The 12,834-nt window shown below is 54.4% G+C and overlaps 1 protein-coding gene across 1 annotated transcript in view; it reads left to right on the top strand.

Moving 5' to 3' along the window:
- The window catches only part of LOC118882855 (scavenger receptor cysteine-rich domain-containing protein SCART1-like), a 30,056-nt gene that overhangs the window by 15,024 nt on the left and 2,198 nt on the right, over positions 1-12,834 (top strand). Inside the window, 11 exon segments of the mRNA XM_036829214.1 lie at positions 4,580-4,688; positions 6,556-6,873; positions 7,516-7,812; positions 8,544-8,708; positions 8,711-8,865; positions 9,268-9,502; positions 9,505-9,564; positions 9,709-10,026; positions 10,103-10,417; positions 12,280-12,594; positions 12,738-12,806. Of these exon segments, the coding sequence (XP_036685109.1) occupies positions 4,580-4,688; positions 6,556-6,873; positions 7,516-7,812; positions 8,544-8,708; positions 8,711-8,865; positions 9,268-9,502; positions 9,505-9,564; positions 9,709-10,026; positions 10,103-10,417; positions 12,280-12,594; positions 12,738-12,806 (2,356 nt within the window).

Raw genomic sequence — 12,834 nt, 5'->3', positions numbered from 1 at the left:
GCCAGGGAAGTCACATGAATTTCATTCTTTTTTATGGCTGAGTAATATTCCATTTTGTGTGTGTGTGTGTGTGTATATATATATGTATACACACACACACACACATATATATATATCACATCTTCTTTATCCATTAGTCTGTTGATGGGTGCTCCATATCTTGGCTATTGTAAATAGTGCTGCTATGCACATTGGGGAGCATGTATCTTTTCAAATTAGTGTTTTTATTTTTTCTGGATATATGCCCAAAAGTGGAATTTCTGGATCATATGGTAGTTTTACTTTTTTGAGGAACCTCCATACTGTTTTCCTTAGAGGCTGCACCAATTTACATTCCTACCAACAGTGTACATGGGTTCCCTTTTCTTCACATCCTCTCCAACATTTCTTACTTGTAGACATTTTGATAGCCATTCTGACAGGTGTGAGTGGATATCTCCTTGTTTTGATTTGCATTTCTCTAATAATTAGCAATGTTTTGCATCTTTTCATGTGCCTGTTAGCTATCTGTATGTCTTCTTCGGAAAAATGTCTATTCAGGTCCTCTGCCCATTTTTTGATTGGGTTGTTTGTTTGTTTGTTCTTGTTTTTGGCCACGCCTCGCGGCTTGCAGGATCTTAGTTTCCTGACTAGGGATCGAACCTAGGCCGCAGCAGTGAAAGCGCTGAGTCCTAACCACTGAACCACCAGGGAATTCCTGGGTTGTTTTTTTTTTTTTTTTTTTTATAGCTACTTTATTTATTTTATTTTTTAATTTTATTTTTGGCTGTGTTGGGTCTTCGGTTCATGCGAGGGCTTTCTCTAGTTGAGGCAAGTGGGGGCCACTCTTCATCGCGGTGCGGGGACCGCTCTTCATCGCAGTGCGGGGACCGCTCTTCATCGCGGTGCGCGGGCCTTTCACTATCGCGGCCCCTCCCGTCGCGGGGCACAGGCTCCAGACGCGCAGGCTCAGTAGTTGTGGCTCACGGGCCCAGCTGCTCCGTGGCATGTGGGATCTTCCCAGACCAGGGCTCGAACCCGTGTCCCCTGCATTAGCAGGCAGATTCTCAACCACTGCGCCACCAGGGAAGCCCCGGGTTGTTTTTTTTTTAATATTGAGTTCTATGAGCTGTATGTTTAGTTTGGATATTAACCCCTTGTTGGTCATATCTTTTGCAAATATTTTCTCCCATTCCAAAAGTTGCCTTTTCTTTTAGTTATGGTTTATTTTTCTGTTCAAAAGCTTTTTTAAAAACTAGGTTCCATTTGTTTATTTTTGCTTTTATTTCTTTAACCTCAAGAGACAGATACATAAAATATATTGATACATCCCACAGATTTTGTAGTGTTGTGCTTCCATTTTCATTTGTCTCTAGGTGTTTTCTGATTTCCTCTTTGATTTCTCCATTGACCCATTGGTTTTCTAGTAGCATGTCATTTAATCTCCACATGTTTGTTTTTTTCCCATTTTCTTTCTATAGCTGATTTCTAGTTTCATACAGTTGTGGTCAGAAAAAATGCTTGAATATGTGTGCATCTTTCTTACAGCTTTGGTTGTACAGGAGTCTTTCTGTTTCTAGTCAGTTTTCAGTGAGAATTGTTCCACATTTAGATGTATTTTTGATGTATTCCTGGAGGGAGGTGAGATCCACATCCTCTTACTCCACCATCTTGATATATCCCCCTGAGTTTTGTATTGTTTTCTTATTGGTTGCTCTAGCTATTATACACATAAGTAACTAATCACCACTTACAGGTGTTGACATTTTACCACTTAAAGTGAAATATAGAAACCTTACTTACATTTAGGTTCCTTTACTCTCCCGGTTTAAAAATATAATTTCCTAAGTATTTTCTCTCTATATATTAAGATGTTATAACTTTTTCTTCAATCATAAATTATGATTAAAGAAACTCACGAAATGAAAGATAGTCTATTATGTTCACTTCTACTTTTACCCATTTCATTGTTCTCCTTTCCTTTCAGAAAGCCCCATCTTACTATTATCATTTTCCTTCTGTTTGGACGGTTTTCTTTAGCCATTATTTAGGGGTAGGTCTGCTAACAACAAATTATCCTAGTTTTCCTTCATTTGAAGATGTCTTTATTTCTCCTGAATTTCTGTAGTATAGTTTCACAGATACAGGACTCAGGCTAGGTGCATCTTTTCTTTTAGCACTTAAAGACTGTTGTTCTACTACCTACTGGCCTCCATTCAGATAAGAAATCTGCTTTCATTCAAATTGGTTTTCCTTTGTAGATAATGAATCATTTTTCTCTGGCTGTTTTTAGAAATTTTTTCTTTGTCCTTAGTTTTCAAAAATTTAATTATAATGTGTTTTCATGTGAATTTCTTTGAGTTTATCCTATTTGGGGTTTACTCAGTTTCTTGAACTTGTAAGTTTATGTCTTCCATCAAATTTGGGACGTTTTCAGCCATTATTTCTTCAAATTCTTTCTTTAGCTTCACACTCTCTTTTCTCTCCTTCCCAGCTCTCCAATGATAGAAATGTTAGATCTTTAGTTATTGTCCCAGAGCTCTTTGAGTCTCTATTAAATTTTTCCCATTTTTCTCTGTTGTTTACACTGAGTAAATTCTATTTATTAGTCTTCAAGTTCACTGATGCTATCATTTGTTGTGTCCATTCTACTACTGAGTCCACTAAGTGAGTTTCTAAAAAAAATTTCACATTGTATTTTCAGTTCTATAACTTCCATTTGGTTCTTTAAAAAATATAACAGCTTTATTGAGATACAATTCATATACCACAAATGCATCCTTTAAAAGTGTATAATCCAGTGGTTTTTAGTGTATTCAGAATCATGCAACAATAGACACTGGTTAATTTCAGAACGTTTTCATGATCCCTCAAAGGAAATCCTGTCCCCATCAGTGATATTTTCCATTTCCTCCTCTTTCCAGCCCCTGGCAACAACCAACCCACTTTCTATTCTATGGATTTGCCTATTCTGGACACTTCATATAAATAGAATCATGTATGTGGTCCTTTGTGGCTGACTTATTTCACTCAGCATAATGTTTTCAAGGTTCCTCCCACTGCAGTGTTCATCAGTATTCCATGCCTTTCTTTTTTAAAAAATATTTATTTATTTATTTATTTGGCTGTGCTGGGTCTTAGTTGTGGCATGCAGGATCTTTAGCTGTGGCATGCAGGATCTTTAGTTGTGGCATGAGGGATCTTTTAGTTGTGGCATGCATGTGGGATATAGTTCCCTGACCAGGGATCGAACCTGGTCCCCCTGCATTGGGAGTGTGAAGTCTTAGCCGCTGGACCACCAGGGAAGTCCCAGTACTCCATGCCTATTATTCATGGCTGAATAATATTTCATGGTATGGATGTACCACATTTTGTTTATCCATTCATCACCTGATGCACATTTAGATTGTTTCTATTTTTTCTATTATGAATAATGCTACTATGAACATTTATGTACAGGTTTTAATGTGGACATAACTTTTAAAAAATTTAAGTACAGTAGATTTACAATATTATATTAGTTTCAGGTGTACAGTATAGTGATTCAGTATTTTTGCAGATTATACTCCATTATAAATTATTACGAGATAATGGCTGTAATTCCCTGATCTGTACAATATATCCTTGTTGCTTATCTTGGACATAACTTTTCATTTCTCCTTGATATACAGAATTTCTGGGTCATAGGGTACCTCTCTGTTTAACATTTGGAAGAACTGCTAGACTGTTGTCCAAAGTGGTCGCACTATTTTCCAATCCGACCAGCAAAGTGTGAGTGTTTCAGTTTCTCCACATCCTCACCATTTGTTCATTTTTATAACTTCTATTTCTTTGTGAGAATTTTTTTCAGTTGTTTAAAAAGAATTTGCAATTTAGAGCAGAAGCATTTTTATGATGGCTGTTTTAAAATCCTTGTCAGATAACTTCGACATCTAACTCTTGGTATCGCCATCAGCTGATTGTCTTTTACCATCAAAGTATGGTTTCCCTGGTTCTTCACATGGTGAGTGATTTTCAGTTGTATCCTGGGCATACTGGTTGTGATGTCAGGAGACTCTTGATTCTATTTAAATCTTCTATTTCAGCAGGTGGTCACCCTTTTTAGGTTCAGGGTGTAGGTTCTGGGCTTCTTTCACGGCTTTAGTTGCAATGATAGTTTAGATCTCAGAGCCCATGCAAAGCTGTCCTGGGCTGTCTTGTTCTTCTGTGCTGTGGGGCTCCTACATCTTCCCTGCTGGTCCCCATGATGTCTGCTGTCACTGTGTCACCACCCACAGTGGGGAGCTGAAGCCAATGGCCTGGGTGGAGGGCAGGGCTTCACTGCTGCTATGGGCAGATCGGACCACCTGCCTGACTGTGGGGTCTGAGTGAAGCTACCCGTCAGCAGTTATCAGCCAGGAGGAAACCCACATCCTGGGCCCCTCCTGTCTGGCAGCACTCAGGGCCGCCAAGGCCATTGGCTGCTCAGCTCCCAGACGGAGAGACAGAGCCACGGATACGCTCTGGAAAGGCCCTTGCTGTCCCATTGGTCCTGGGAGGCCACTGGCAGCTCTGCTTCTGTATATTTGGCTCTGGACCGTGACCTCTGCCTTTGCCCCAGCTGAGTGGCGGGAGCTGGCTGAGGCCCTGGGACTGCGGGGCCATGAGGGCAGCTCTCTGGGCCTTGGGGCTCGGCATCCTTCTCTTCACTGTCAGGGCAGTCCCCACTGGTAAGTTTCTCCTTCCTTCATCCATGGAACCTTCTGGAGGCAGAGGCTTCATAGACGCTGAGGCCCTGGGGTTTGAGTACCCCCTGTTGTGACCAGCTGCCTGATGGGGTCTTGCTCAGCCAAAAGCGGGGGCACATCCTAGGGCAGGAGGGCACGTGGGCTCCAAATGCAGACCCCTGGAGACGCTTGTTCCCACCCTGATTGAACAGGTTCAGCCCCAGGGTGAGCCCAGAGCCCCAGCCCCACTGCCCGGAGTCCACAGCGCAGGGCTGGGCCGGAGCCCAGATGGAACGAGGGGGCACGGCCAGCAACTGGTCCCAGTGACCCAGATCGACAGGGGCTGCTGATGGATTCTGCGGGGGGGCTGCCCCCTCTCCTTCCTCTGGGGCAGGGCAGGGGGTGGGTGGGGGAGTGTGAAAGCTGGCAGCACCTGGCCGTGAGGGTGAGCACAGAGCTTGGTGCTGGGCCATAGAGGAGAGCCACAGTCCCAGAGATGCCACATCAGGGTGGGGGTGGGTGGGGGGGCAGCTGGGTCCAGAAGCCAAGAGGCTAAGTCACGGGCAGGAGGCTGTAGAGAGGGGTCCTGCCAGAGGAACTGCGTGGAGAGGCTGGAGGTGAGAGTGAGTCCCGGGGATCTGCATGTGGTGGCATGGGCGCTGTGATGAGTGGGTGAGTGTGTGAATGTGGAGCGTGGGCAGGTATGCGTGTGAGAGAAAGTGTGAGCAATCGTGTTCGTACACATGCCAGTGTGTGTTGGGGCTGGGGGCGGGGCAGGCGAGAGTAGCAGCGTGCAGTGCTTTGGAAACTGATGGAAGGAAATGTCACTGGGCAGGTTGATCCAGGGTCCAGCATGGAGGTGACCACGAGCTGGACAGAAGGGGTGCATTGGGGTCGGGGTGAGGATCTGGGTGGCGATGATGGAGGGCGTCAAGGGCTGAGTTCTGAAGAAGACAGTGATGCTGGTGGGAGGGGTCCTGTTTTGTGTTAAAATGGCAGATGCCGTGCACATTTATGTCCAGAGAAGAAGGGGTGGGGGGATGAGGGGGTGTGGGAGGAGGGGCGGCAGTGATGGATGAGGGCCCTGGGCGGGAGGTGCGAGAAATGTGCCTTCCTCTGTCCTGGGGGGGTGGGGGGGTCTTCCCTCTCTCTCCTCCCCCCATGAGTCCAGGACAGGCCCTGGAGGTGGTCTGGGGTGGTCCAGGCTGGGACATACCTGTCCCCGTGGAGGCTGTTTTACTTCCCCTGCATCAGCCCAGGATGCGGTGGCGAGGACAGAGGGTCCAGGGGCTGTGATGAGGTGGGGCTTGCCCGGCGCTGTGCAGGAAAGACCCAGGTGCAGAAGCCTAGAAGGGATGTGGTTAGGGGGATGCGTCCTTGGTCGTCCCGGTGAGATGGGAAGGTCAGGGGGCAGCTGAGACCCTCAGAGACCCAGGAGGTGGCCCTGAGGAAAGCGAGCTGGACGGGTGGTGGGCAGCCAGTTGGGTGGGGTAGGAGTGAGCGAGGAAGACGGGGGGCCGCAGGGCCTCTGGTGGAAGCTGGGAAATGACCTTGGGCTGGAGGCTGGGGTGGGTGGTAGGAGGAGCCCGCAGCTTCAGGCAGAGGAGAACAAGGGGACTTCCGTGCCTGGGGGGTGAGGTCACCCACGACATGGGGGCTCCAGTGTGCCAAGGAGGGTAGGGGAGGACACTCGGGGCTGTACAGGGCACACAGGGACCCTGCCCCATCACCCTTCTGGGCCGCCCTGCCGGGGGGTGGGGTGCCCGGCTTTGCGCTGAGGCCTCGGAGCCAGGGCTTCCTCGGAGGCAGCCCCAGGCACCCTCACCACCTGCTGTGGCCGACCCCCGCCCCTGGCCTGTTCCGTCTGCAGGTGGACCCAGCGACCTGAGGCTGGCCTATAGGCACGCTCCGTGTGACGGGGTGGTGCTGGTCCGGCACGAAGGGGAGTGGGGACACGTGTGCAACCAGGAGTGGATGCTGAATGAAGCATCTGTGGTCTGTAGGCAGCTGGGCTGCGGCCGTGCCGTGGGCGCCCCCAAATACGTCCCGCTGCCTGGAGAGGTGGTGCGGCCCTGGCTCCACAACGTGTCCTGCAGGGGCGATGAGTCCTCTCTCCGGGGGTGCAGCCTGGGGGTGTGGGCGCGGAGCCAGTGCCCCTACGAGTGGGTGGTGGTCACTCTGTGTTCCAGTAAGTCATGGGCCGGGGGTGGGGGGGGGAGAAGGGAGGGTTGGGGGTGGGGCTCTCTGGTGGGGGCTCCAGAACCATCTGACCCCTTAAGACAGGCCAACTCTCATCTCTCCATTCCTCCTGTGTTAGGAGTCCTGTTTTTTGCTCAACAAATACCTTATTTACAAAGCAGTGCTCTGGGTACTGGGGTCGTAGCTGTGAATAAACCATACAAAACCCTGCTGCACGGGGTCTGCTGTCCAGGGAGAGACTGAGAGGGAACGAACCAGCAGGTAGAAGAGCGGTGAGGGGATGGAGAAGCAGGTGGGGGGGGGGGTGGCCCAGGGGCCGCGCAGGCATCCAATCACCGTTGCCAACGCAAATGCTTTCCCTGGAGATCTGGAGGGTTTTCAGCTGTGTCTGGGCGCTTTACGTCCTGTCTCTGAGCTAACCCACAGCGTGGTTTGTGGGCCCAGAGCAAAGCAGGGACGCAGGTGCCTGTGCTGAAAAATCAATGAGGATGTTCCAGAGGGCGCCGACCCCCTGAAGGGAGGCGCAGGGCGGGTCTGGGCCCAGGGGGGGCACCTGGTGGGCACGGCTGGTCACCGAGGCCGCGTGGCCAACAGAGCCTGCACCGTGCGCAATGCCGCGTGTGCTTTGCAGACGGCACTTTCCGGGAGGTCCGGCTGGTGAAGGGCCGAAGCCCCTGTGCGGGACTTCCCGAAATCAGGAATGTGAACGGGGTGGGCCGCCTCTGTGGCCTGCACCAGGAGGAGGCCGCGGTGTTCTGCCGGGAGCTGGGGTGCGGCCTGGCGCTGCAGGCCCCCCGCCGAGATGGGGGCGTAGCCAGGAAGTACATGACCTGCAGGGGCAACGAGCAGACCATCCGGAACTGCAGACTGAACAACAAGTTCCGCAGTGGCTGCGACTTCCGGCGAGATGCCCAGGTGATCTGCTCAGGTGAGGCCGTTCCTCCACGCTGCGGGGGTTCAGGGACAGCAGGGAGCGGGGTGGGCGGGGAGGGCTGCCGCAGCAGGGTGGCGCCCTGCGAGGGTCTCCCGAAGGCCTGACTCTCTGTAGCTCATACCCACTTTGGACAGAGACCTAGAGGTGAGAGCACAGAACGGGGTGGGGTGGGCGCTCACAGCAGGTGCCTCACCAGCAACTCCAGGTGTGCAGGACCCTGAGGTGCGGGCTCAGAAGCCCCGGGCGGGTGGGGCCCTGGCTGTCTGCAGCGTCTGTGCCGTTCTGGCTGTGACTGTTGTGTGTCTTAACGCAAGTCAGGGTTGGGTAGTGAGTTTCCTTCTCAGCTGCGTCTCTAGTCTGTGAGAGTGAATCGGGCCTCTTAGACCCTGGCTGTTTTCTGGGTGAAAATGAGGTAAACTGTCCACTCTCCTTGGTGCCCCAAGGGGGCAGTGCTCTGTGGCCTGAAGGGTGCCTCTGAGACCTGGAGGGCCTTGATGCCACCGCCTGGGCAGGCAGAGGTTGTGTGGCCCCTGTGAGCTCTGTTCTGGGTGGGGACCCGGCGGGCCTCCGGCCCTCAGTTCCTGCCCACCGATTGGCAGACCCACTGTTGGGTGCAGATGGTCCACTCCGGCTGGCGCCTCTCAGAGCCCACGGCGGGGGGGGGGCTCCAGGCTGAGCTTTTACCTGAAACACCTGTCCCTGCCAGGCTTCGTCTCCTCCCCCAGGACACACGGAGGCCCGGCTGGCGGGCGGCGACCACCCCTGCGCTGGGCGCCTGGAGGTGAGGCGCAGCCTGACCTGGGGCAGTGTCTGCGACGCCGACCTGGACCTGGCCACGGCCCACGTGGTGTGCCGGGAGCTGCAGTGTGGCGTGGCCGTGTCCACACCTGGGGTGCCCACTTCGGCCGGGGCTCGGGGCTCATGTGGATGGAGGCCTTCTGCTGTGTGGGCAACGAGTCCCTGCTATTCCACTGCCCTCGGGGGCCCGGGCACCAGTGTGGGCACGGCCAGGACGCTGGGCTCAGGTGCTCAGGTGAGGCCAGAAGGGTGGGCTCTGGGGCTGGGCCCTTCCTCCTTCCTGCCAGCCTCCCTCTGTGACTCCGCCCATCCCGGCCCCGGGGAGGTGCTCTCTCCCAGCTCCTAAGGTGCCGCCCGCCAGGAGGGCGCGCACGTTCCCACTGAAGGAAGGGTTGCTTCTGCGGGTTGAGGGAGGGAGGAGGGGAAGGGAGGACTTCTGGTCATAGAGGGATGGGACCCCCAAGGCCGCACCACAGAGCCTGGCCTCCTCAGAGACTTATGAGCTGGAAGCTGAGGCTGAGGTGGGTGGGGAGCTGGCCAGAGCAAGGGCTCTCCGAGACCCTCACACGGGTGTGAAAGGAAGAAACCGCCATGTGCGGGCCTGCTGGGCCTGAGGGTCGCTGACACCCTCTCCTGTCCCCAGAGTTCCAGCTGGTCAACGGCAGCAGCGCCTGCGAGGGGCGTGTGGAGCTCCAGGTTCAGGGGGCCTGGGCGCCCCTCTGTGCCGCCCACTGGGACTTAGCAGATGCCACGGTCCTCTGCCACCAGCTCAACTGTGGCAACGCGGTGGCCATACACCCAGGAGGCCATTTTGGGGACGGGGACTCAACCATCTGGCCCGACGTGTTTCACTGCGTGGGGACAGAGTCCTATTTGTGGAATTGCCCATGAGCACCCTGGGGGCCCCGGCCTGTGTCCCCGGCAACGCGGCCACGGCGCTCTGCTCAGGTGGGTCATTAAGAGCGTGGGACAGAGAGGGAGGCCGGGAGTGGACGGGGCTGTGCTGGGAGGGGCCGTCCTCTCCCCTGTACAGCCAGGGTCCCTCCCGCTGGCACCTCGCTGGCGCCCGCAGTGTCCTGCCTCCCTCCCCAGGCCTCCCTGACGCCCTGCGGCTGAGGGACGGACAGAGCCGCTGTGATGGCCGCGTGGAGGTGTCCCTGGCTGGGGTGTGGGGCCGCGTCCTGGACGACGCGTGGGATCTGCGCGGCGCGGCCGTCGTGTGCCGGCAGCTGGAGTGCGGAGGGCCTGAGCGAGCCTACGAGGCGCCGGCGCCCCGGCGCGGGGCTGTCCCGCTGGGGCTGAGCCGCGCGCGCTGTCTGGGCACCGAGACCCGCCTAACGCAGTGCAACGTGTCCGAGTCCCCGCTGGTGTCCGCGGGGGCGTCGCGGGACGCGGGAGTCGTGTGCTCCGGTGAGTGCGGGCCCGGCCCCCTATCCCCCTCTTCGGGGGGGGCGCGGCCGCCCTGACTTGGTCTCTCCCTCCGCAGGGAGCCGCCGGGTTCGGCTGGCCGCGGGGCCGGGCCGCTGTGCGGGGCGCGTGGAGGTGCTTCAGGGGGGCGCGTGGGGCACCGTGTGCGACGACGGCTGGGACCTGCGGGACGCCCACGTGGTCTGCCAGCAGCTGGGCTGTGGCCACGCGCTCAGCGCCCCAGGGGCCGCGCACTTCGGGGCCGGGGCCGGGCGCATCTGGATGGACGAGCTGGGCTGTGAGGGCCACGAGTCTGCGCTGTGGCGGTGCCCGTCGGGGGGTTGGGGCCGGAACGACTGCGGGCACAAGGAGGACGCCGGCGTCTTCTGCTCAGGTGGGTGCTGAGACCTGAGTCCCCTCCCAGGGCGGTTGGGTTTCCAGTGGCAGCGCTGTGTTAGTGCGTAAAATAACGCCCATGTGCTTTCCTCGGATCCCACGGAAATCTCCAGGGCTGTTCCCTTCCTGGTTTGGGAAACTTCTCCCTTCGCTGCTTCAGTGCCCTCTTGCTGCAGGGATGCTGCGTGACTAACACCCTCTCTTTGCACTGCGCTGGGGGGTCGGGAGGGGCCCTGGGGTGTGGCGGGGTCTGCTCCGCTGTCGCTGCTGGTCCTGGCGCAGCCCTGCCTGGGCTCTTTCTCCCCTGCTCGCAAGCTCATCTCACATCTGTGCTTGAGGGTTCCCTGCCTTGAATTCTTAATTTTGACCCATATTTTAGTGTGCTGGAGGACTTTTTCCGGAGTATTTTTAAGGCAGTGCACGAAGGTTGCTGGTGTTTCAGCTCATACATATCTGAGGCTTTTTCGGTGGATCTTGTCTGGGTGTGATTATTCTTGATGCTGGGATTTCATCACATGCTGGGGGCGTCAGGCCAGTCCTGCCTCCTCTGGCATCTCCAGGCGGCCCTCCAGGGCGGGGTGGGCAGCCCAGTGTGGCCTCTTCTCATTGATTTTGGCTCCTATTTTTGCTTTAGGAAAGTTTCCTTCAACTTTCTCAGCTGTCTCAGATGATTGTGTCTATTTCAAGCATCGCATTTCTTTTTTTAGTAACAGGCTCAGTATTTTGGCTCTTCCCCATCCTCTTAATTTATTGGGGGCGGCGGGGGGGGGGGGGGCTCTGCTCTTTTCTCATGCTTCCTGAGAAGGCGTCTCTAGGTGCTGTCCACATGGCTGCTTTGTTTTGCTGTCACTTCTGGTCTTCCTGTTCCTAGACGTACATTTTAACTTCCACTCTGTTGTCAGTTTCCTTGAAGTTGCTCCTTCCTCTGCGCCGCGGGCACTCACTGGCTGACAGGCCTCTGCTGGGGGACTGGCTGTTGGCGGGCTGGGCACGCTCTGTCGTCACGATTCAGCCTGGCAGCAGGGTTCCAAAGGTGGGAGCAGAGGCAGGCAAGGCACTCTTGAGGCCCAGGCGTGGAAGCCGCTGGTCACTCTTACCCCACTCATTTGGTTGGCCGAAGTCCCAAGGCCAGCCCAGATGCAAGGCTGGGAAATAGACTCAGTGCCAGAGGCATGGATACAGGCAGGGATCTTAGTGGCCACTTTTGTAATCTATCACAGATGTAGTTCCTTCTGTTGTTTTTTAAAGTTTGTTTTAATTAGTTACAGTCCTGTCAGATGCAATTCATATCCAAATTCCTCGATTTATCCCCGTATATGTATTTTTTTTGATGAATTACAGGCCCTGTGACATAATTTTAGAGGGTTGTCTCATACTGCACCATGCGGTGATATTATAGTCTACTTACTACATCACTCTTTTGTTGGACTCACACTGCTCAAGGGTAACAAGACACTGCTTAGGCACTGACCAGCCAGGGCCAATGCTGTCTCCAAACTCGGTGATTGGGCTAATTCCTGTTTTTGAATTTTTGGATATTTATAATCACTGCTAAATTGATCATGTTGTGCAAAAGGGTTATTCTGTATTTCGAGTGATTTCCAAGGATAGATTTCTGGACAATCAGCTGATGCCTGCTGACTAAGGTGTTACAACTGGGGATTAAATCTGGTTACCTGTGGTCAACTGCTCCCATCTTTGGGGTGGAAATGGATGAGAATGTGGGGTCGATGTGAGGTGGATGCCAGGGGCTCGCTGGGTCAGATGCCCTTGCTTGGCATCGGTCTTGGTGCTGGGACCCCCCTGCTTTCGGCCTCCTCCTTCAGAGATTTCCCTGGCCTGAGTGTGCTTGTTTTCCAGGGTCAGTGGCCCTGAGGCTGCGAGGTGGCGCCGGGCGCTGTGCTGGGTGGCTGGACGTGTTTTACAATGGGACGTGGGGCGCCGTGTGCAGTAACGCCCTGAAGGACACCTCCTTGTCCATCATCTGCACGCAGCTGGGCTGTGGGGAGCAGGGCTGGCTGGAGAACAGGCCCACCCACACTAGCCTGGGCACCTCTTGGGTGGACAACATCCAGTGCCGCAGGCTGCAGAACTCCACGCTGTGGCAGTGCCCCTCAGCCCCATGGCACCCGCGGTCCTGCGCCCGTGGGGAGGAGGTCTGGATCACCTGTGCAGGTGGGCTCTGGTGGTCTCTGGGGGGCCCGACGAATCATCCGCAGGGGCTGCCATTGACCCATGGGGTCACTTGGGCTCCACAAGCTTCATTCAGAGGCTTCTCAGGGCATTTACACTGGGAGGGCCGCTGTTTATTCCAGTAGGATTGTCAGAGATATCGACACAAGATTCTGGGGAGGCCCTCAATTGCTCCTCGACCGACAGCTGCCCAGGTAACCCTCCCACCACGTCCCTGTCCAC

Source organism: Balaenoptera musculus, chromosome 16, assembly GCF_009873245.2.
Source record: "Balaenoptera musculus isolate JJ_BM4_2016_0621 chromosome 16, mBalMus1.pri.v3, whole genome shotgun sequence".
Taxonomy (NCBI): Eukaryota; Metazoa; Chordata; class Mammalia; order Artiodactyla; family Balaenopteridae; genus Balaenoptera; species Balaenoptera musculus.
The sequence above is the reverse complement of the archived record's forward strand: the minus strand, read 5'-3'. Positions and strand labels throughout refer to the sequence as shown.